The 22,702-nt window shown below is 40.6% G+C and overlaps 2 protein-coding genes across 2 annotated transcripts in view; one reads left to right on the forward strand and one right to left on the reverse strand.

The window, feature by feature from the left end:
• The first annotated feature begins 10,606 nt into the window (after nt 1–10,606).
• Nucleotides 10,607–19,335, forward strand: smyd2b (SET and MYND domain containing 2b). Its single transcript, XM_053445386.1, has 12 exons — nt 10,607–10,808; nt 12,409–12,472; nt 12,602–12,712; nt 12,807–12,867; nt 14,216–14,340; nt 14,438–14,505; nt 15,493–15,595; nt 16,646–16,756; nt 16,843–16,963; nt 17,580–17,754; nt 18,078–18,186; nt 18,775–19,335. Exons 1-12 carry the CDS (start codon nt 10,639–10,641, stop codon nt 18,853–18,855), a joined length of 1,299 nt encoding a protein of 432 aa, XP_053301361.1. The 5' UTR covers nt 10,607–10,638; the 3' UTR covers nt 18,856–19,335.
• Nucleotides 19,336–19,420: 85 nt separating this feature from the next.
• The window catches only part of LOC128460181 (tyrosine-protein phosphatase non-receptor type 14), a 34,815-nt gene continuing 31,533 nt past the window's right edge, over nt 19,421–22,702 (reverse strand). The window contains exons 17-20 of the mRNA XM_053445249.1: nt 22,432–22,560; nt 22,044–22,278; nt 21,664–21,827; nt 19,421–21,413 (exon numbers count right to left, since the gene is read on the reverse strand). Of these exons, the coding sequence (XP_053301224.1) occupies nt 21,285–21,413; nt 21,664–21,827; nt 22,044–22,278; nt 22,432–22,560 (657 nt within the window). The 3' untranslated portion in view covers nt 19,421–21,284. The remainder of the gene's footprint in view (nt 21,414–21,663; nt 21,828–22,043; nt 22,279–22,431; nt 22,561–22,702) is intronic.

Genomic DNA, 22,702 nt, shown 5'->3' on the forward strand with positions numbered 1-22,702 from the left:
GGTTCCGTCCATCACATTCTCATGAATACAATATCTCAAGAACGCTTTGAGAGAATTTTTTTTAATTTGGTAAAAATGTACAGTTGGACTAAAAGATTAACTGTTTATAATTTGGTGTTAAGTTATCTCAGAAAAACCTTCAGTGAATTATTTAAAATTGCTGTAAACATTCACCTCGATTCACTGATGAACTGTTTAGGTCAAAGGTCAAGGTGTGAACAAGTTTTTTTTTTAAATGCCTAAAGAGAATCTTTTCAAATTTGGCAATTATGTTCATTTTGACTAATTTATTAACTGATTAGATGTGGCTGGTCAAAGGTCATTGTCACAGTGGCCTCTTTAACTTGATATCTCCAGTCTTTTTTTAGCCAAATGTCATTTGGACTCAAAGATTAAATCAGTCAATCCATCAATAGTCAAAGATAAAGGTCAGAATGACTCCACTGGCTAGCATACAACTGCAGGAAAGTAATTTTTGTGTTCTATATTATGCTATTAAATGTGGTTTGGACTTTAGATTTTCTCCTCATATGAAAAGGTACAAGTGCTTTTATAATAACACAATTTGATAATCATGATAAAACCGATTGAGGGACACCTCCAGGGAGAAACGTTGGGGTTTGCTTGAAGGACAGATGCTGAATTTGGAGGCTGACACTCGGATCCCTGTAAGACAATGTCGCCTTGGCCAGTAACTTTCTCTCTCTCTCTCGCTCGCTCTCGTTTTCCCTCCATGTATCTAAGCAGCGTAATTTGAGTAAATGACAGGGGAACATCTGCTGTGCATAAGAGAGAGGCCAACACTTTAACATGCAGATGTCTCTCTCCATCTGCATTAATTCAATAATTACCGCAATGGAGGGAGGGAAAAAAAATCTTTTTTATAGCTTAAGACAATGTTATCTGTGCCAGTTGGTATGGGGTGGGTGAAAGGGAGGGGAGTGAACAAGTGTGTGTGTGTGTGCGTGTGTGTGTGTGTGTGTGTGCTACTGGAGGTTTGTGAGAGGAGGGAGTAGATTATTACACCATTTAGCCAGAGCAAGCTGTCACATTGCAGAGAATCTCACTAATTCCATTGTGCCCTTGGTGAGTCACTGGCAGACTCGAAGTGACCGATGATGCCTCGACGTTACCACTTGGCCACCAGACAAGCAACCTGCTTCCCTGAGGGCGCAACACACACATGTATGCTGTGTGTTTGTGTGTATATGTGTGTGAGTGTGTTACATATGACTAACCTGTGTGCTTTTATGTAGGAGTATGCAAGTTCACGCTGGAGTGTATAATAGCAATGCAACCATGTTTCAACTCGGCGATGCTTTGTGTGTGTGTGTGTGTGTGTGTGTGTTTGCGCACATGTGAGAGAGTGTTAAAGCGGAGAGAGATCTCCGACTACCGTATATAATACAAGGTCTCACCACGTTTAGGAGAATTTAAAGCACAGCAGTAATGACTGAACCAAAGGTCGAGGCTTTGGATGTATTTCTAAAACTAATGAATCAGTCCTTGTAACATTTAAAATGTCAGGCAATCATATTTTGGCTGGACACCAACAATTACAGTGAAAATATAGGGCCTCAGAGAGCATTAACATGTGATGGTTTCCATTCAAATTGAACTATTTACTTGAAAATGTGTGCTCCAATAACACATTCTCTACAAAAGAATTTAAAAAGCAATCAGACAAATCTCGTGATGTCTCTGTTTAATAAATCACATTGAGGTGTCGTTTTCAATGGAAAAAAATAAATGTGGAAACAAAGGTATGTCTGCACAATGCAAGGTTACTTTTTACATCAAGAGCAACTCTACAGTTTCTCTTTCACATATGAACGCAGCAGGGGATTGTCCAGGTCAGACACGCTCACAACAACAGCAAAATGTCCCGAACATTCAAACAAGCAGTGGCATCTGGGTAGAGCAGCAGGAGGCAGGAAATGATGTTTAATTTCTGCAGGGAAATTCACGTTTCAGTTTACAGCAAATTGACTCAAGCATCGGCCCTGATCAAAAGCTTTATTTATAATTTATTCATTTTCCAAGTTGACATCTTCTTTAGCATCTTTTACATGTATGGCACCGTTTTTATTCTGATAGATTTATTGTAAAATAATTTTTTTGTTTTTGTTTCTAACTTGTTAGAAACGTCGGCTCACTCTGACATTTTCAAAACATTATACAAAAGGCCTTGCAGGAAAAGTTCCAGAAAAATGTCCAGAGCAACTGTCTCAAATATTTGTGTTCCCACGTAAAGCCCCTCTTGAAGTTCAGTGCACGTCTGAAAGCAGGAGAGATTCAGACACTACATCACCTGCCTACACACCTGTGAACACAACACTTGCCCATGTGAGGTAGATTAGCATGCATTTCATCAGTCAGCATACCAACACACCAATAACCAGCCAAGCACATGACCTCTCAGATACAGGGTCACGCAGTTCACGAGTGGCTTTCACACACACTCACACACAAACAATTAAAGGACGCATCATTGTACCTATTAGATTACACATATAAATAAACACACAACCTGACATAATGCCCACGAGCATGCACATACTTGTTGGTTGAGACACACACACACGTGCACCCACCTCTATGAACACACTTCTGACTCTTACATGCCGGCTAAACATAGGGACAAAGGAAAATATTTGTATACTTGGCAGGCCAACTTCCTTTGATTGCAGTAGTGCTGCTGTAGGAAACAATGCACAGGCACTATTAATACACTAAGGAGAAAGAGAATTCCTCTCAGAGGAAAGCTCAAAGGAGCCATCGGACAGGCTATTTACAGACTGACTGACTGATTGGATGACTGACTGCTGTACTGTAGTCTCCACATCTTGTCTTACTCGACTCTTTTTTTCTACAAGGACTCTGACATGCTGACACATATAGTACGTGGTGCATTCGAGGACCAGTGGTACAGCATCTTGGATGATTCCTTCTTTTTTTAGCTGGTTGTGACAGTTTCGATGTGCAAGATACTAAATGGAAGAAAGTACTGCTGCATCGCGTCTGTGACATTTGACTGGTGGTAAATAGCTGCCCGGTCCACCCTTATGATGGCTTCTCCTTTCTAAAAGTGCCCAGTTAAAGAGCATCAAATCCCCACTCGCTAAACCCACACAAGCCCAGCCTTCATTAGCATAGCTAACAAACTCCCTGAAAGAGCAACAGTGGAAGGAGAGAACAATGGAAGTCTATTAAAGGGGCAGATAAGGGGGTGAGAGTCGGAGAGGAGGAGGGGGGAGAAGCTATTGTTCTGGTCTTATTTAGCCTTTGGTGTCACCCTGCAACTGTTGTCACTTCTAAGTTTAGCCGGACGGCCGAAGAGGACAGCGAAAAGGAGGAGGAGGTGGGAAGGCAGGCAGAGGAGGAAGACGAGGGGAAGACGGAGAACAGAGGGAGGGTGAGCAGGGAGAGATGGTTGGAGGAAGAGGGGATGATGAAGGGTAACGGATAAATTGAAAGCAAGAGGAAGATGGAAAGAATGCAGAATGAGATATGTGTAAAAGGAAAGAAAGGGATTGAAGACAGGAAGAGATGATGTAAAAGTACTGGAGCAAAGCTGTTTTAGTGCCTTGACATCAGTCTTTGTAAATGACTCGAGTCTTGAGTGTAGGGCTGCAGATTCAGTGACTAGGTTTTTGAATTTATTTATTTTAAATGTCCCAAAATACTAAAAGAAATCAGCACTCATCTCCCAGAGGCCAAGAAAATAAGTCAAGTTCAGGTTTAACAGCAACATTTCAGTGCAGATTGATTATAGTTGCAAATAATCTAAAAATAGGACACGACTCAATTTAGTCAATAACTAATAAACAGAAGCAGCAAAACAGACTGAGAAACCCTCTCCTAACCTGCCTTGTGACTTTGCAAATATCTGTCAAGGAAAGCACTTTGTGTTGCCATGGAGACACGTTAATGGTTTAAGCAAACATCAGATGTTTAAACAAAGTTACCAGTCCACCTACATCGTTCTAACACTCTATGACACTGACCCGTCTAGGTGTGTTTTCACATTTACATGAAGCTTAATGTGTCCAACACTGCACCTTGAATTTATTATCTTTAATTCTAGGTATTAGTCACTTATTGGTTGGTTCTGATGGAAGCTGCCTTTAAGAAGAAAAAGAGTTTCACAATAAAGTAAGACTGCACACATACATACTTCAATGCGTTCTTTACATTGGCATGGTCATTATGCATGACCTCCGCTAGAGGGCAACAGAGAGTCCAGAGTTTCTGAGAACAACAAATACAGTATATCCATGGTGGAGTGGTCTGTGTTAGTGTACCTGTTGGTACAAAGGCAAAAGTGTCTGTTTGTCCCTGTGCCTGGGTGAAGTAACATACCAACTCGCAAAGTCTCTCCTCAAAAAGTTGTGGTTAATATTTCTTCCTCTTGTCTGTTTGTATCTCCTCAACTATTGGCTACACTGCCTCCCCACGATTTCCGGTGGTAGTGCTCGGTTTCATCCGTTTCTTCCATATCCGTAAGCTTTCAGAAGACGTGCATCAGAACGGATGAAATGAACGCAAAGTGCAGACATTGGGCGATATACATTGAACAACATAATTTGTTACTGATAAATTCAGGTCACACGTCAAAGTGGATGAAGATGTAGTTTAAGAGCAACTATGGTTCAAGTCACCAGCTGAAGGGCTAGAACCAGGTTTAAGCCCGAGACCTGTCCTGACATGAACTCCTCTTTAGTGATGCCTCTCTTCACAAGCTCTACTGTAGTCAAGACACATATAAGAGATTTTTTTAGGTGAATGTAGGTGTTTGTTTGTTTTTGTGTGTGTGTGTGTTTGTGTTTGTGTGTACTGAGGAAACAGAAACAGCAGTGTCAGTGTTTGAAAGGCATGAGAGCGAACTAGACTACAAACACGGGGCCAAAGGAGCCAAGAGAAGTGACGAGCCAAGACCTGAGGAGAAAGAAAGGAAGAGGGAGACAGAGGTGGGAAGAGGGAGACAGATTAGCTCAGCTGTCTGCTCATAAAGCGGCTGGAGGGTGAGGCGCTAAGCCCTCCAGTGAAAGCAGAGCTTAGGTGGGTGACACAGGGCACTGGACCCCACTCTGCCCACAGTGGCCTACAGCGTCGGGCCAGAGCCAAAGCAAAGACACATGGATAAACAGTGGGAGATGAGGCTCCGCGCCTGCAAACCCCACATGGGCTAAGACGGCCAAACAGGCGAGCAGGCAGGCAGGCGTCACATTCCCCCCCAGCCAGGAGTGGAGACAGGGGGGTTAAGGCTTAAAGCTTGGCTCCCTAACTGGCCGACCAGGGACAAGGCAGGATGGTAGACGTTGCCTCATTCAAGTCAGTCAGTTCATCAGAAAGTATGTGGATTTACTGTACAGTATAGAGCCTGGACTCAGCTCAGGGGAATATAGGGACAATTACACACGGTCTTGGCGTGAACTCCGTCCTAAAGCTCAGCTCAGAATGATCACGTACTCCGTCCTCCCTCCCTCCGCTGAATGCAAACACACAGCCCCGTCCATCTCTCATGCCGTGTCCCGCAGATGACCCCTAGTTAACACAACAGCCTGGGAATGGCCTGCGATGACAAGGTCACGGGTATGGATCGAGGAGTCCTCGGCCCCGCGACCACGACAAGACTGAAAGCAGCAACGGTCTTTAACGATACTGGATTTCACACACATCCCTTGTGCCCGACCTCGTGGCAGAGAGGCATTAGCAGCTGCCATTTTATGAGGTCCTCAATGTGACAAAGTACTGCATCCATCAAATTCAGGCCACAACTATGAGCATAAGTATGACCACCGGTTCTACATAGAGTGTTGTCTAAACTGTCACAATGCTTATGTAGTCCGATTCTTGAAGGGGCTCGAGATTCAGATACATTGTGAGATGTTAAAAGTTTCCTACTTGATTAATTCTATGGCGGTAAAGGAGGTAAACGCTCACAAAGGTTGCTCTCAGACACAACAGATTTCGAGTGATAGAAACACAGAGGAGAGTGAGAGACAGGTTCTTGAGTGAGAAACGGAACTGATTGCATGGGAATAGTCGGACTGACTTTCTGAGTGGACAATAAAAACCTATGGACGATCAATCAATAGCATGAACAAGCAACCAGCAATTAGCGCTGTTAACAGTGTTGCACACAGCTATAAAATACGGCAACAGTGCAATACACTAAGTTAGAGATCTATTATGTTATTATAAGAGGTGTAAAAAATGTTTTTAGTTAATTATGACACTGTGATGGTAGAAATTATATTACAGCAGGCCACCACAGTCTAGATAGTCTAGATCAGTGGTCGGTCTTTTACTTTGATCATGTAGATCAAGCCATTCAACACCTTATTCCCTGAGAAAACTTATTGTTAAATAAATAAAATACATGGAGAATAAAACCATTACCCATCAATTATCAATTAACATCTACACCTACCTTGAACTGTGCAAAGCTTCGATGCACCTAACTCTATTGTCTTTGACTTAATGGCTAAATCTGAACACTGTGGTGCCCCCTGTTGAAGTACTATGGTCCCACATCTGTTAATCATGTCTACTTTTGTTTACAGAGACATTTACTGGATTTTATTTGACATGTAGCATCTCAAGCTCCTACAGGACAGTAAAGCAGATGTCTTTTTTTACTGTGCACTTAATCTAGTGTTGCAGCTGCTGATAATTTGTTGCCCATTATCAACGTACAGTGCTACTGTCTTATCTTTACATTTTAATGTGGGGAGGTTATACTTATTTGAATGTTTGTTTTATTATTGTATTATTTAAGGGCTCAAATTTTATTTATGCAATTCATACTCTGTTTATCATAAGTGTAATAAAAAAAAATTAAGCTGTCCATGTTTAGAACAGTTCGAACATCTTAATCAACTTTGTTTTATTATTGTATCAACTTTGTTATTATAAGAATAAAGTATTTTCATGATTAAATCCACAAGTCGTTAGGTCTATAGAATGTCAGAAAGTAGTGGAAATGTTAAAGGCCATGGTGAAGTCTTGATTATCTAACTTCAACTAACAGGCAGGAAGCAACAATAGTTTCAAATTTGATCTCATGAAAATGAACAATTATATAACCAATTTATTGATGAATAAAATAGTTGCTGGTTTTTACCCAATAAAGTCAAAATGAAAAAAAGATGAACAGGAACAAATATGTTTGACTTTGCATTTGCAACAGCTGACCTCAGTCCACTTCACTGGAATTACTTTGAATCAAAGTATGCAAAGATACTCACTTCCATATATACAACAGGTACACACAACATGCTCACAGCGGTGCCTTTCTGCTTGAATAGAAGCTGAACTAATTGATTATCGAAAAATTGCTAATTGATTTTCTTCCAATTAACTAATTGCCCTACTTCTAGCTGTTAAAAAGAGCAGTCAAATTTAAGAACATAGCAACGTATTCTGAACCATTACAGTTTGTTGTTTATGCTCATTTAAATTTCAGTTTGCAAATCAAGAATCTAAAGAGAACTCATGTTATATCTCAGAGCAAACAGGTCAGCTCTACCATATCTATTTAACAACAATGTCTGGTCTCTTTTCTGTCCTGTCTCTTATTCTGTTGATTCCCCCTAACAGGGTTTCCTTGAGAACTAAATCTACTTAGGATTTATTGTTTCTTATTATTTCTCATCATTGGAAATTATAATCCGTTCACCTAATCCCCCTCTCCCTCCCTCTCTTTCAGATCATATTCATCAAGATCATCCCCTCTGACAAAGCAAGAAATCAGTACAGTGGGTAGGTCTAAAGAGATCCGTCCTGGAACAGGGGGGTTTCTTCCAAATCAAATCAGGTTCCTCTGGTGTAATCAAGACGAGACGCCAAAGACGAGGACATAATCTCCCAGGGACATGACTCCCTTGCTTGCACATTATTAAAAATGAGGAGGAACAAATCTTTAGATTGAGAGAACGGGGAAAAAAATGGAATTATAATAAATCGGGGTTGGAAACTGGGGCAAGGTTGGATAAAGCCTTCAGATACAGATGAGGGACAAATCTTCACAGTGGTATGTGCTTGTACGAGTGTGTTTGTGTTTGTGTGCGTGCTTGTACGAGTGTGTGTGTGCGCGCGTACCTAAAAGAGAGAGAGTGAAGGTGTGCAGGGGTGTAATGTGTTTGCATGGTTGCTTATGAAATATTTCAATTTACTCAAGATCAAGTCCCTGACCTGAGCTCCCCCTCACTACCTCTGTATTGAACTCACTCAGTTGTCAAATAATCTGCTGCTATCTAAGGTGACAGTGAGGATTTGAGGGTGTACTTACAAATAACACCCACATGATGGCACAATATGACAAAACTGGACAGTGAACTTGAAAGCTCTTTCTATTTAACTGTCAGGACCTCATCCTCATAATAGATCAATTATTGTTTAATAAAGAGTAAAGAGAAAATATAATTGAAGCTAGTGTTGCAGCAGATGAAAATTACAGTTACAGTTGAATCTAAAGCAGTTTTCATTCCCCACAGTGCAGATCAACTTCAAGAAAGCAGATCTTGGCTTTACATAAAATAATACAATGATATAAAATAATGATATATTGATATAATATAAATTCATATCTAAAAATATGAATGGTACAAAGTTTGAGAACGTGAAGCTCCATCTTCACCACCAGGGGGCCTCATTGAACTGCAGCTAAACGTCCCAACACTGCAATGACAACCTCTGGGCTGTTAATACAGTATAAATGTTCGTATTTGGTTTATATGTATGTATGTTATATATATTTAATTTGTTTTGACTTATTTGATGTGAAGGCTCATTTCTTGCAAACTCTGCTATCCACTTTCCAATAAAGCTATACAGAGTGTATGGAAGCCTACTTAATGCACTGCAATGCCTTAAAACATCAACAACAACTATAACTGTTGTTGTTTTGATGTAAACCAGTGTGTTTGGATTCTGTGGTGCTTTCTGTGGGGCTGGACAGTGTCACAACACCTCTGTGACAGCTCATTGTCTATTTAAAGTGAAGGGAGTGTGAGCTGATATGGAGCAGAGCATCAGTCAGCCCGTGTACAGTATATTCATCCTCCCATTCAAACTGATTTACATCCGTCCTGAAAACCAGTCGGGCCAATCACAACCATCGATGCCCATCAGTGATGCCTCTCTCAGTTCCAGTGATGGCGGTGGGGGCGTGCTCTCCACAGTGAACGCGTGTGACTTTAACACACATTAATACTCTCACTTTGATTCTCAGCTAACGTGTGCTGTTGCACTGTGTTGTGGAACGATATGGGGCTGACACAGGGCCAGAGTGGGACTCATTCTATATAGAAGGTTATTTTCCACAGCTCTTTTATTCACGTTGTATTTTTCTAGAATATGTATGTACATACATAAACATACATAAGCACTGTTATGTGTTAAAGTGTTTTAGCTAAATCTGTGTGCAAATGAATTAACTGCTAACAATACAACCACCAACCATGAATGAATATAAAAGTATCTACAACTTTGTTATTCACAGTAAAACGTTGTAAGGACACCATCATTGGGCAAAGATTGAATCTACACAATGTAATGGTTATAGTTTTCAGAACAAGCCTGTACCACAGCTGTGTTGTGATGTGTTGTGATAACCAATCCTACCTGTGCCCTCAGGAGTCACGGGTTCATCATGGCGGTTGTTTGGTTCTCCATCTTCTTCACCACCGGAACACGACACTGGTCCCCTGGCTGCTGCTGCTAATGCTGCCATGAACAACAAGCTGTCTCCCACTGAGGAAATGTCGCGACACAACGTTTAACTTTAGCAAAACATTCGTATAGTCTCCGTTATCCGAGACCAGCACACACACACCTGTCTCATTACCTCAACTTCTAATCTTCTTGTCGTAAACACATCTCATGAAACGTTTCTTTTCCACGTCAGTTCCCTTCTTCTCTCTTTATTCTTTTATTAATCTTCTGTTTTTTAATTATTTTCTTAATCGTGGCTTTTTGTCGCACCTGTTGTCGCTGCAGTCCGTGACGTCCTACGTCAACACGTCAGGGAGTTCAGGGGTCACGTGTTGCGTGAGTCGTGGTCAAGTTAGACTACTGGTAAACAAATACAAGAAAGAGAAAGTTAGCTAAAAGTTGTCACTTATAAAATAATTGGGTTCAATGACCAAAAACAACAAACAGTCCGGTCCACCGGGAAAACGGTCCCCTGCCATGTGTAAGATAAGATAAGATAAGATAAGATAAGAGTCCCACAATGGTGAAATATGCAATATTACCGCAGCAAGAGTAAAAAAAAATAGGCATCAGTAAGTAATAATAAGTCAAATGCAATACTTAGTTGTAAGGGAATATAACAAATATTGAAAATATGAGTGGAATAAAACTAATATATACAGTGTAAAAACCTAAAAAAAAAGATGTGGCGTGTGAGAATATGTATATCTTTATGACTTTACTTGCAACAAAAGTTTTAATATATCTTAAACTGAATAACTTCCTTGCAGCTGTGTACATGCTGCGCCTTTTGGATGCTACTATGAACTATTATTGGGGAGGGTTCCGCCTTTTGAGTTGAGGGGGCCACATCCCACTTCTCGCTCCTTCCGAGTGAGGAGTCATTCCGGCGTGAAGACGAACCGGAGACAAGACACGATGACGGGCAGCATCGAGGGACTCGAGAGGTTCGAGAGTCCGGGGAAAGGACGAGGTCTGCGCGTGTCCAGAGCCTTTAAGGCAGGAGAGCTCCTGTTCTCCAGCCCTGCGTATTCCTACGTGCTGACAGCGAAGGAGAGAGGCTGCTACTGCGAGTTCTGCTTCAACAGGTAATCATCGGTTTATTTTCTGTTCCCTGCCTGATTTAATAACTCGTTTCATTTCATATCTGCACTTGATAAAGTTCATAAAGACCCTGCACCAGATGCAACTTCATGATGATGACTTATCCTATAACCTGTGGGGGCATATCCACAAATACTTCCGTTAGATTTCTAGTTCTGAAAGCATTGATGATTCAAAAAAGTAATGAACTGCAAACCTGTGGTTCTCTGTTTTACCAAACCCATTCATTAGTGATGCAGACTTAATGATCGCTGACACATTCAGCACCACATGGGCTCTTTGGCATGAAAGTGTCACTCCACAGAATCTATTTCGGTCTGTGGGGCTCGTCTTTCTCAATGGCGGTTTCTATATATCGTCTTTCACCTGTCTCTATACCTCCCTGTCAGAAAAGGAAGGATGGCCGAGGAGAAAGAGATTCTGTTTCCTGAGTCATGATTACATAACACAGTCTCTATCAACTGCAGCTGTATAGTCGGTGTTAATACCTTATCATAATATCACAATGCTAATCTCTTATGCAGATGAACGAGTTTACAATACTTAAATCAGACTATTTTTTATGTGATTGGGCTCTTGGGTGAATCGTAAGTAAGTTAATCGTAAATACAGGTGCATATATTCTCCTGAGATCAATTCAAAACCTTTACACGTCTTTCCTTGTTTCATCTTCATATATGTATATTAATAAGCCTCTTTCTGAGGGACAGAGTTTGGATTAAGTTAATTTAACTTAATCTTAGTCCTCCATAAATACATTAGACCCTGACCATGTTAATGTCCATCACAAACATGAATGATGGAGACTCATTCAGTTGGCTGCAGGTTTCATAAACCATCTGTTGAGACTCTTCTCTTCCTAGAATGATATAAGATCGTCTGATTGTGTGTCGATTTGTTCAGGGTGAATTAAATCCGACATCTGTTACACGTCTTGCTTTGACCCAACACTTAACCGGAAGGCAGTAATTTCACACCCTAGAATGACACATGCACTCAGTCCTTGGTGAGATGCCCAAAGTTACACAGGCCAGCGTCAACTCACTACAATCTTAAATGAATCATTTTGGTGAAAGCTGTAACTCCAGGCAGAATTTACATCAAGTCATGTTTTCCCAACACAAACCCTGAACACAGAGCAGCTTGTCTGGCCTTTGGTTTTAAGTGTCTCCAAAATGGCATCTGTGGACTTTCGGACTGCTTTACTTTTTTCAGTGTGGTGCAGAGACAGGTGGTCCAAACTACGGCCAGCTCTATTAATACCACAGAATGTTTTAAAGCCCTTCATTGCTATCGGTTATGACAGGGCACCAGCAACTGCTCCTTCTAGTCTCAGAGAAGGATTTTTACGTCCATACACTCTCACATTGAGGCAAAAAGGTACCCACAAGATTGAGCTCTGATTTATTGGGTGTGGTCTGTGGTATGGAAGTTGACATCCAATGGGCTCTGATGCCTGGGTCGTTTCTATGTGTGTCAGGGGAGGTCATTTATAGAGGGATGTCTCAGAATCTTTCAGTAACTTTTTTAATGATGTGCTGCTTGTCAACCACAATATCATTCTCTCCTTATTGTCATTTGTAGAAAAAACGGATTGGCAAAATGTGGGAAGTGCAGGAAAGCCTTCTACTGCAATGTGAAATGCCAGGTAAGTGCAATGTAAAGACTCATGTGTGGATGCTCAAAGGACAACGATACAGTGGCCCTATCAACCATATATTGAAGCTTGGTCAGTCAATTGATTTTAAATACCAGTATGATATTTACATGTGTGTAGAAGGGGGACTGGGCCATGCACAAGCTGGAGTGCTCAGCAATGAATGCATTCGGAGAGAACTGGTGCCCATCAGAGACGTCCCGCCTGGTGGCTCGGATCCTTGCAAAGAAGGTTGGAGTCACACACCAAAAAATATCCTGTGTGAGAGCTTTCTGGCACAAACTATACCATCGTTAACTGTGCTCATTTCCACGGGTTTCCACAGAAGACACAGAAAGAGAGATGTTTGTCTGAGAAGATCCTGCTAATAGAAGATGTGCAATCACGTGAGTATTAACTTTAACGGCACAGAAAATCATCCATGTGACTTTTTTTTCCTTACAGAAACAAACTATGGGGGTATTTGTGCAAAAATAATAATCCAAATATTATCAAGTGTAACACAGTGCTGGCTTCCTGTGACTTGTATTACAACCTAGGAACTTGACATACACACACACACACTCTGGCAGGTAGTAGCAGTCATGGCGACAATGTGGCCTTGGCATAGTGAGACAAATAAAGGAAGGAGAGCTGTTTATCCCTCTATGGTTAAAGTTGTTGGAGCTTATCGGTGTGGAGGTGAGGAAAGACTCTTATCCAACAAAGACCTTCAGAGGAAGTGAATTTGATCTACCGCCTGTCTCTCTGTCATGAAGCATGGATGCTGCTCAAGTTGTTAATAGAGATTCAAATCCAGACACGAATCAGGTTACCACGTAACAGCAATGCAGTCTAACTTAAGACGTCCAGTCACATTGAACATTCATATTTAACATGTGAAGAGAGTGAAACCGAAACTGAGTGAGTCTTATCTATAGACTGTATATAAAGATGGAAGACGCATCTCTCCTTCCTCCAAAATATCCTGGATAATATAGCGCTGTCATCTTGAGCTTTTGATGTCATTTGGAGCCAGAATCTGAAAAGTATTGATGATTGAAACACATGCTCAACCAATCGCAAGTCAGTCTTAGTTGTCAATCATGACGGTACAGTTACTCCCGAAATTATATTATATTATATATAATATATATTATAATTATATTTAATTATGTTTACTTATTTCACCCTCACTGGATAATTGTAATATGCACACCTGCACTTCTTTTCTTAGACCGTCGTTGCACTGTTCGGACTGTTTGTATTGTTTTGCTTTGTTTTGTTTTGTTTTGTTATGTTTGTTTTGTGATGTGTATTCTTTGTAAGCAACTGAGAGCTACTTTACCGAGTCAAATTCCCTGTTTGTGCAAACTTACTTGGCCAATAAACCTCATTCTGATTCTGATTTCAAAGAAAAAACGAATTAAAACCAAACTGAACATAAAAAGTTGCGCTGTACTTAATGTGTATTTTGTGATTTGCCCTTATGTCCCATCAACTAACATGGAGAAGGTTGGGTTTGTGTCCAATTCTGAAGCCAGCCACTAGGAAATGATTTGGCTTCACTTTTGGGGAGCTGACCTGTCGTCTATGTTTTTATACAGTGTATGGTTTAACCCAAAGTTGGCCATAAAAAGCTGAAATTTGGAAAATATTACCTCGCTAATTTAAAATGCCACAAAAGACAAACGTCAACTGTCAGTACTTGCATCTAATACAACACAAATAAAATGTTCACTCTTTCTGTAACAGATGTGGAGGATGTAGATAACCAGAAAAGAGAGATGACCGAGTCAGACATTGCCGGACTGTATCGTTTTTTCTCTAAGCACTTGGACTTTCCTGACCACAAAGAGCTGCTCACGCTGTTCTCCCAGGTACAACACAACCATGCCAATGTGTGAGTCTCTGTGAAACAAAGGATGATGAACACGTACATGAGCAGTGTTTCTTTCTGTGTCCTTTATTCAACAGGTCGCTTGTAATGGTTTCACAATAGAGGACGATGAACTATCCCACTTGGGAACAGCAATCTACCCAGAGTAAGAGCAGAAACTCTCATGCAATTGTCTGTTCCTTACACTCTCTCTGTTGGAGGCTTTGTTTGATTTCCAATTGATTTCATAGTTTAGTGATTTAGATGGTTTGCAGCAGTTCTCAAAGACTGCAAGGGGCTGAATGACACTGGGATGATGCCTATTGGACTGTACTAGCTGTCAATCAGAGGGTATCTATGCGACAATGCATACTGTGATTTATTCTTTATTTTACTCTACGTGAAACCATATATTACAATCTCTTGAAAAAGACTTGAAACCAGCAATTAAGACCATAATCGACCTAGGGAAAAGTTTACTGGTGTAATAAGTCAAGTTCGGAATAGGGTCATTTTCTGTGGAGCCGTTCTCTGCTGATCATTCAAGAGAATACAGGTTTCAGGCACTTCCACACTGGCTTCTCTTTCTGAATCCTGAGTCAACATCCATTTTTGTATACAGTTTATATCGTGACCATCACCACCACCAAGATCCCACTTTTAGGAGCAGCAGAAACTTACAAATTTGTAGATGCATTCGATACCCAAAATACAAAGAACTTGTTTTTCCCATATAGTTCTGGCACATGGACACTACTTGGAAATCTTGGAAATTTTCAGTCATCCAAAGCAAGCCCAGACAAGACCACTTCTCTCCTCCAGTTGGTCTTTGGTGGTATAATCCCAGCTCCCTGCTGTGGCTGAGAGAAGGTGATTTTGCCCTCTCAGCTCCTTGTTGAGCTATTTCCAGCCAACCACCCAGGTAATAGCAAGGTCGCTGACATATTTCAGGGACACTCAAGGCCCCTCTGTAGGCACAGTGGCAGCCTACAACTTAAAACAAAGTGGTTATCTCACAGTTTTATCATTGTTCTGAGCAATAATACGTCTCTCTGCTCCCACCTCATCCATTTTAAGGACGGGGACGTAGAGAGTGGTGTCTTTAACTCTAATCTGTCTCTTTCTCTCTGTATCTGTTTGTCTCTACCCACAGTGTGGCCCTGATCAACCACAGCTGTCTTCACAGCGTCATCGTGACATACAAGGGGACGTCAGCTGAGATTCGGGCCGTGCGGGACATGAAGCCTGGAGACGAAGTGAGGAAAGGGGACAGCTGCCCTGAGAGGGGGTTGGGTCCTCTCATGTTGTCTGTGGAGGAGGGCGCCATGTTACTTACAAGCTGGATGAGTGTGTGAAACATTAGATAATTATATTACAGTCTGTGAGCTTGATTTGATTTGATACAGCAGCTTCATCAGAGCATAGCGAGAAGATCCAATGAGTCATGTTTAAAGAAGATAAGATACAGAGCAGCTAGTGGATAATGTCCATATACTCTGGAGCTGACCAGCAATTTGCCCATAACACGAAAGTAATACAGGACGTTGGTGGAGATATAATTATTTGCGTCTTCTCTAAAATCTATTTTAATCTATTAATTAATCTCTTGATCTGTTTTATATCAATCTACTATCTATTAACATTGCAGCTCATCTATTAATGGAAGACAAATATTTGCTAAAGAGACGTTAGATATTGTGACTGAAGTTCAAAACATTAAGAGAATCACGCTTTCACTAAATCTGATACATTTTTACATTACTGGGATAAAAATATCGTTTTTGTGAAAGAATAGGCAGATAATTGATATGTTATCATATGAAACGATATGTATTTATTTTCAGTATAATGTCTGTAAGAATTAAATATGAAAATACAGCTTAGTTTAACATAAAGATCAGATGATGAAGGGGACAGCTAAAAAAGGTTCCTAATCAGCACATCATTTACTCTTACTTTTATAATATATACACAATAATTCCAAGGGATGAAAAATAAAGAGTTTTGGTTTGATGTGCAAGACAATTTCTCTGCTGAGTGACATACTGGAATTAATTTGCTATCAAACTTGAGTAGTGTATCTCCTAAAATGTTGAACTATTACTTTTAAAAGCTTTTTCTAATTAAGAATATTGTTAAATAGGAGGCTGGTGGGGTTATTTCCGCCCTGACCTTTAACCTCCAGGTTAACAGCTATCAGGCAGCTAATTGAGACATTCAAACAAGAGGACATAATCAGGAGTGGACAGCGAGCATTGTGTGGGATTCTCATGTTTTGTGTTTTCATGTGACGTCTCCACCTGCAGGTGCTCATCAGCTACATAGACCTCCTTTACCCAACAGACGACCGCAACAGCCGACTGAGAGAGTCCTACTATTTCACCTGTGACTGCCAGGAATGTAAAACTCAGTCCAAAGTAAGGCCCAGGCAAAACTAGCTCCTGAGAACCAACACGTCATGCTTCGTTGTTTAACTAAGCTCCGGCTCTGTTTTCACTTCCAGGACAAGAAGAAGTTGAAAGTACGTAAGCGGAGCGACCCCATCGAGCCGGAGGTCGTCAGCAACATGGTGCGATACGCCAGGAAATCCATCAGAGAGTTCAGAGCCTTCAAACACGTTAAATATATCCTTTAATGATAAATCAATAACATGCTCTGTTGTGTTTGACTGCACGTTTGTTATACTTTATTATAGGAATTCCAGATTTAACTAAACTATGAATGTGCTTGTATAATGTTACTTACAGCGGTCTAACAATGTTTACAAATGTTATGGAGAATAACAAAGCATAGTGCACATACAAAGACAAACAAACAAAAACAAAAAAAACCTTTAGAGCAAAATTCTGTCATATTATTTAGTTTTGATCCATGGAATTAATCAATTTATACAAGTTCTTGATTCGTGATTTTTATAAATTATTGTTTCCATTTCTAGATTCACCTTTTTATGAAGAACCCTGCAAACATTCATGTTTATTAATTTACTTATGAGGCTAATAGGTGTTAAACTTCCTTTTGCCTCCTCTCACACTCTATTATGTGCTTTAGTACCACAGGTTATAAGTAATGAGTGTTTTTATTAATAATAATTCAAGATAAAGTTGTGCTTTACTCACATATTTACTCATTGTGGACTTTAGTCTTCAGCAGAATAGTTTCCCAAACTCTAAAGTATCTGATTGTAGAGCAGCGTGTGTGTCCTGAGCGTGTGTTGATGCAGCCTTGACTCGGTGGCACCTCCTAGTGAGCTGCTGGAGATGTGTGAGCAGACCCTGGATAAGATGGGGTCCGTCTTTGATGACAGCAACGTCTACATGCTCCACATGATGTACCAGGCCATGGGCGTCTGTCTCTACATGGGAGACCCAGACGGAGCCATCAGATACGGCGAGAAGATCGTCAAACCTTACAAGTAAGAAACCAGCATACTTTCTGCCGGGATTATTTTTAGAAGTTTCTAGAAAGCGTATTCAATCTAATGTATTATTATTATTCATTTAATTTAAGTCAGTTTTGACAATACCTGAAAAATTTTAATCAGTTTTCCTCCTCATCCATTATTATGATTACAATGAACAGGAATAAGATACAGCTTTAAAGAGGAAAGCCTGGTTTGTCATGTGATATCTGCACTTTAAGATCATTGGCTAACGTTTTTTTTATATTATCAAATAAACACATTTGAGATGAATTCTTTGTGTTTGAGTAAAATATCTTGAACTCTGCCCCCTGCAGGCAGCTGTATCCCCCCTACTCCTTGAACGTGTCCTCCATGTACCTGAAGCTGGGCCGACTGTACATGGGGATGGAGAAGCCCTCGTTGGGCATCAGCTTTCTCAATAAGGTCATTGCACTCTTACATGATAGAGTATATATACATATTAATATACTCTCATACCACATCCACTTGCTACAGATGACTCTTAATAAATTACTCCACTGGCAAAGTAATAAACAATGATCGTCGGGGTCAGATAATCATTTGAAATCTTACTCTGACACTTGTGCTGGTACGAGACCTGATCTTTGGTACTTATAACCAAAACATTTAAATATCTCACTTAGAGGAAAGTAAATGTGTTTTTATTTTAGTAAAAGAAGCTGGTTTGTTAAATGTAAAACACTGTCGCTGCCATGTATGTAATAGTTAAGCACGATGAACTGAAAACAACAATTATAGCACACATGACATTTTTTATCTCAAAAATGTTTTTGGCCTCATCGTCCAGCCCCTTTCTGTACTAGGTTAAATTTGGCCAAATTTTTTTAAAGACTTACTTATCTGGTTGAGTAATTAAGAATAGTTTCTGATAGTCAGTGCTACAGACACATTTTAGTGTGTACTAGAAAAGTAGTGCGGTTCAATCCCCACCAAATCTCTATATATAATGTACATGTTTGATTCTATAAAATGATTTTTGTGTGCCCACAGGCAATGGCCATAATGGAGGTGGCTCACGGGAAAGATCACTTGTACTTGGCAGAGTTGCGCAATGAGATTAAACAAAAATGAAGAGAGAGGAAGGAAATGACGGGACGTGACTGATTCCTATGGACTGAATACACTCCTTCATCCAGGAGCTTTACAGAACTGTTCTACTCTTTTTGTTCCTGGATAAAGACGAGAAGGCGTCCATGTTTTTACGGAAAGATTCATCTATGGATTTTCGTTCCCTCGTCAGTGTTGCGTATGTTGCAATATGAGTTGTGTGCGGAACTTTTGTAAAATGGGAACCTAAGAAATTAGCTTTCATCATAGGACGTTTGAGAAGTTATTTTCCAGACTGTTGATGATTTCGTTTTTGTTTTGTCTCGTGAATGAAGCATCAGCTTGATCCTGTCATCCATCAGACTGGAGATATCTATGTGTTGGAATGTAGGGACAACTGCTGGGTCTGTTAAAGCTCATCAACAGAGAGCTGGGATGGAGGACTGTGTTTGTATTGACATCTTCTGTGCTCTGTGTTAAATAATGTTTCCAGTACTGCTAGAGAAAGCCTCTACAACACACACGGTAATACGAGGTAAAAGAAAATGAATAAAAAAATTCCTAAATAAACAAATGTGTGGACACAGTCTTAAAGAAAATAAGGCTTTATTGCATAATAAGCAAGTATGACAGCTTCATACACGTCAGGGGAGAGAAAAACAAAGGACTTGATGCACTGAAAACGCATATACAAAACATATGTACACATACTTTGAAACGTATTTAGGAGTTTTTGCCAAAAGAAGAAAAGTTGAGGGGAGAAAAATTAAATATTAACAAACAGTGGAATACCTTGTGAGAAAAGAATACTGTCATAAAGAGAACTGAAGTGCAACAAAACACTTACACATGTCAAGAGAGAGCTTATACGTATCTGAGAATATATACATTGAAATATAAAAATGCATGCATAGTTTATAATGTTGCGGTATTTTTGGGGTACCAAGTCAAAAGAAGAGGCGAAAAAAAAACAATATAAACACATTTGTAGAAATCTTTTTCTCTCACGTGCCCGTTATGTACAAAGTTATTTTGGACACGGCTGGCTTTGCATTACAATTCAGACCAATAAAATAAAAAGTATATTTAATGTAGCAAGTAAAAAGAAATTGAAGGTGAGTTAATAAGCGGGATTCAGATACGCAGTTAATCTATTGTGTTTGGATAAGAATAGAAGACATACAGTTGTGTCATTAAAGACATAAAACAAAACCCAAACATCAGTACTCTCCTTCTGCTGAACCTTCACCAGAGAGTTCGGTAAAAGATTTGAAATGTTTAAATTGTTCTTTTGCCAAAATTTAACTATAAAATACTGATTTAAAGATTTTATCTTTGGAGGTCAAATAAAATAAGGGAGTGAATTTACCGAATCCATCAAGGACCCAACAACAAGCCAGGCTCGTTTCATGTATCAATAAGGCCTAATGATACAGTATCTGGTCAATGTAAGGACACAAGTATACAAATGGTCGTATTTATAAATTATTTCCAATTAACTGAACAGCTTTTGAAATGATTTACGGTTAAAAAAAAAATGTGGCAAGCACTTGAAATTGTAAGAAGCAAATAATTGTTGAAATGTATTTTCTGTGTTTTTGCATATTAAGGTGGAATCTTAATAGAAATGTTCAAACAATTGAGAAGAAAAAAGGGACGAATCTTTCTGAGATTCACAAGGAAGTCTTTTAGAACATTAGGACGAGAGATCTGACATAACTGTCGATGCTCTGTTCAATGGCAAAGGTGACATCAATAGTGATAGAAATAAATTAAAAAAAAACATTTGTTACAATGTTGAAGTGAATATTTGCTGTATGAATCAATACTCTGTTGCTTTAGAACTGTGATTTAAAGGATATGTTTTGTTTGTCAAACCTTTTCTGAGTATACCAAGAGTTTAGTAATAATACTGCTGCCACCTACTGTTCATGCAGCGTAATGCCATTTCTAATAATGGCTCAAAGAAGATTGTGAAAAGTAGCCGGCGGGTGAACTATCCAAACTGTTATTGATTTGTGATTGATTTCTCAAGGTATTTCTCCAGAGACACACACATTCACGTCTGCAGCAGAGACAAGCCGCTCTTTCACCTGACCCGCACGGAGAAAAAGCACAAACATGCTCCACACGGAAAGATCAGGTCCGAGATTAAATCCCAGGGGATAAAAGAATGAAATGTGAAAACACACTGATCAGGAGGAATCGTCATCGGTTTTTTAAACAGGTCGACGCACATCCTCTCCCCCTCGTGAGGTGAGCTTGTACCCAAATCTACACATTTCCATAACCTTCACCTGCCACGTAGAAACCTCGAGGTGAACGTGGAGTCGCTTCTACCTGCGTCTGCTTCCCACCGAGGCCACATCAGCTGTATCGGTCCTCAGGCTTGAGTTTAGTACCCCTGTCGTCATCTGCCACATCGTATAGGGTCAAAGGTCGTGAGCCCGTGATCAGATGAGGCGGGAATTCTTGAGGAACTGGATGAGGACCTGGTAGACAAACTTGTACTGGGAGATGGTCTGAACCATCAGCATCCGCTGATGCCTGAGCTCCGACAACATGTGGGGAACCTCCATTGGCTGAAGTGAGAGGAGGAAGAGAAAAAAAAAGACAGTGATGAAAAACGAGAACTATACAAAGAAAGAAGAACAAAAGTGAGAAACAAGGGTGTGTAGTGTAAAACGTATTCTGGTCAAAAGACACATTTAAGTGAGGACAATAAAGTATGTAAAGGGAGATATCTCTGAACCAAACTTAAACTGGACTAAAATCCCAACCGGAGTCTGGAATTCTGAAACCCTGACTGTGACCCCCTCTCTGCCCACCCACCTCATTGTGCTCCAGGCAGCTGATCATGAGCTCGGTGAGGATGACCACGCCGGTACGACCCACCCCGGCGCTACAGTGCACCACCACGGGAGGGTTGAGGCTCTTTGAGGTGTCCAGCATGGAGTTGGTGTGTCTCCTTACAGACTGGATCTCCTCCAGGTACGCTGCAGGAAAGAAGACGGAGACAAAGGTAAGATGTGAGAGGGAATATGAATATAGCAGTTGTTATAACCTGGAAAGTGAATAGTCATATTTAAAAAAATGACGAATTACTCCATTATTTTTATATATAATATTAAATAATGAAGTCACAGTGTTTGTTTCATTTCTTCTTGTTGCTTCTCGAAAATTGATGATGAAAATGACAAAGTCCCACTCACAGAGAAATCCCACTACGTATTCAGGACAGCCCTGCTCAGGCCAGTCCGTGTACTGCAGGTGCCAGACCGTCCTCTCCTGGCCAGACAGCAGGTGTTTGACCTTTAACCCCGTGGTGGCGTAGCAGCCTGAGTCCGTGCGGAACTTGGTGGTCACCTTGAACTTGCCGTGCGTGGCCGAGTTGTGTTTGGAGCCCAGTTTGGGCCAGTAGCGGTGACTCTTGGACCGGCCCCCCTCCTGCACGGATGACAAAGATTGATCGGTGATTGGATCAGGGAAATTAGACATAGACACTCTCACCCTCATCGTATTTCACACCCACAGACGAGCGGCAGCTGTCCGCACGCTGAAAATTATCCACATGTGTGTGTGTCCTGTGTGTGCGTGTACCTCTTCTGCAGTAACCATGGCGATGACGTTGACCCCTTGCTCCCAGACCATCTGCCAGAAGTCGGCACAGGTGCTGGCGAGCGGTCCCTGGGTGGCGATGTAGTGCCACTCCTCCCCTCTGATCATCACCTGGGAGAACACACACCCACAATCAGTCACTGCACATGTGAAACACAGTCTGCAGCACAAACAGAATGCAAAGAGAGTCACAGTTTAGCCTGAGTAAGACATTTATTTAAAATTTAAAATATATTACATTTAAGACAGCGAC

Source organism: Pleuronectes platessa, chromosome 17 (assembly GCF_947347685.1).
Source record: "Pleuronectes platessa chromosome 17, fPlePla1.1, whole genome shotgun sequence".
In the NCBI taxonomy this organism is placed as follows: Eukaryota; Metazoa; Chordata; class Actinopteri; order Pleuronectiformes; family Pleuronectidae; genus Pleuronectes; species Pleuronectes platessa.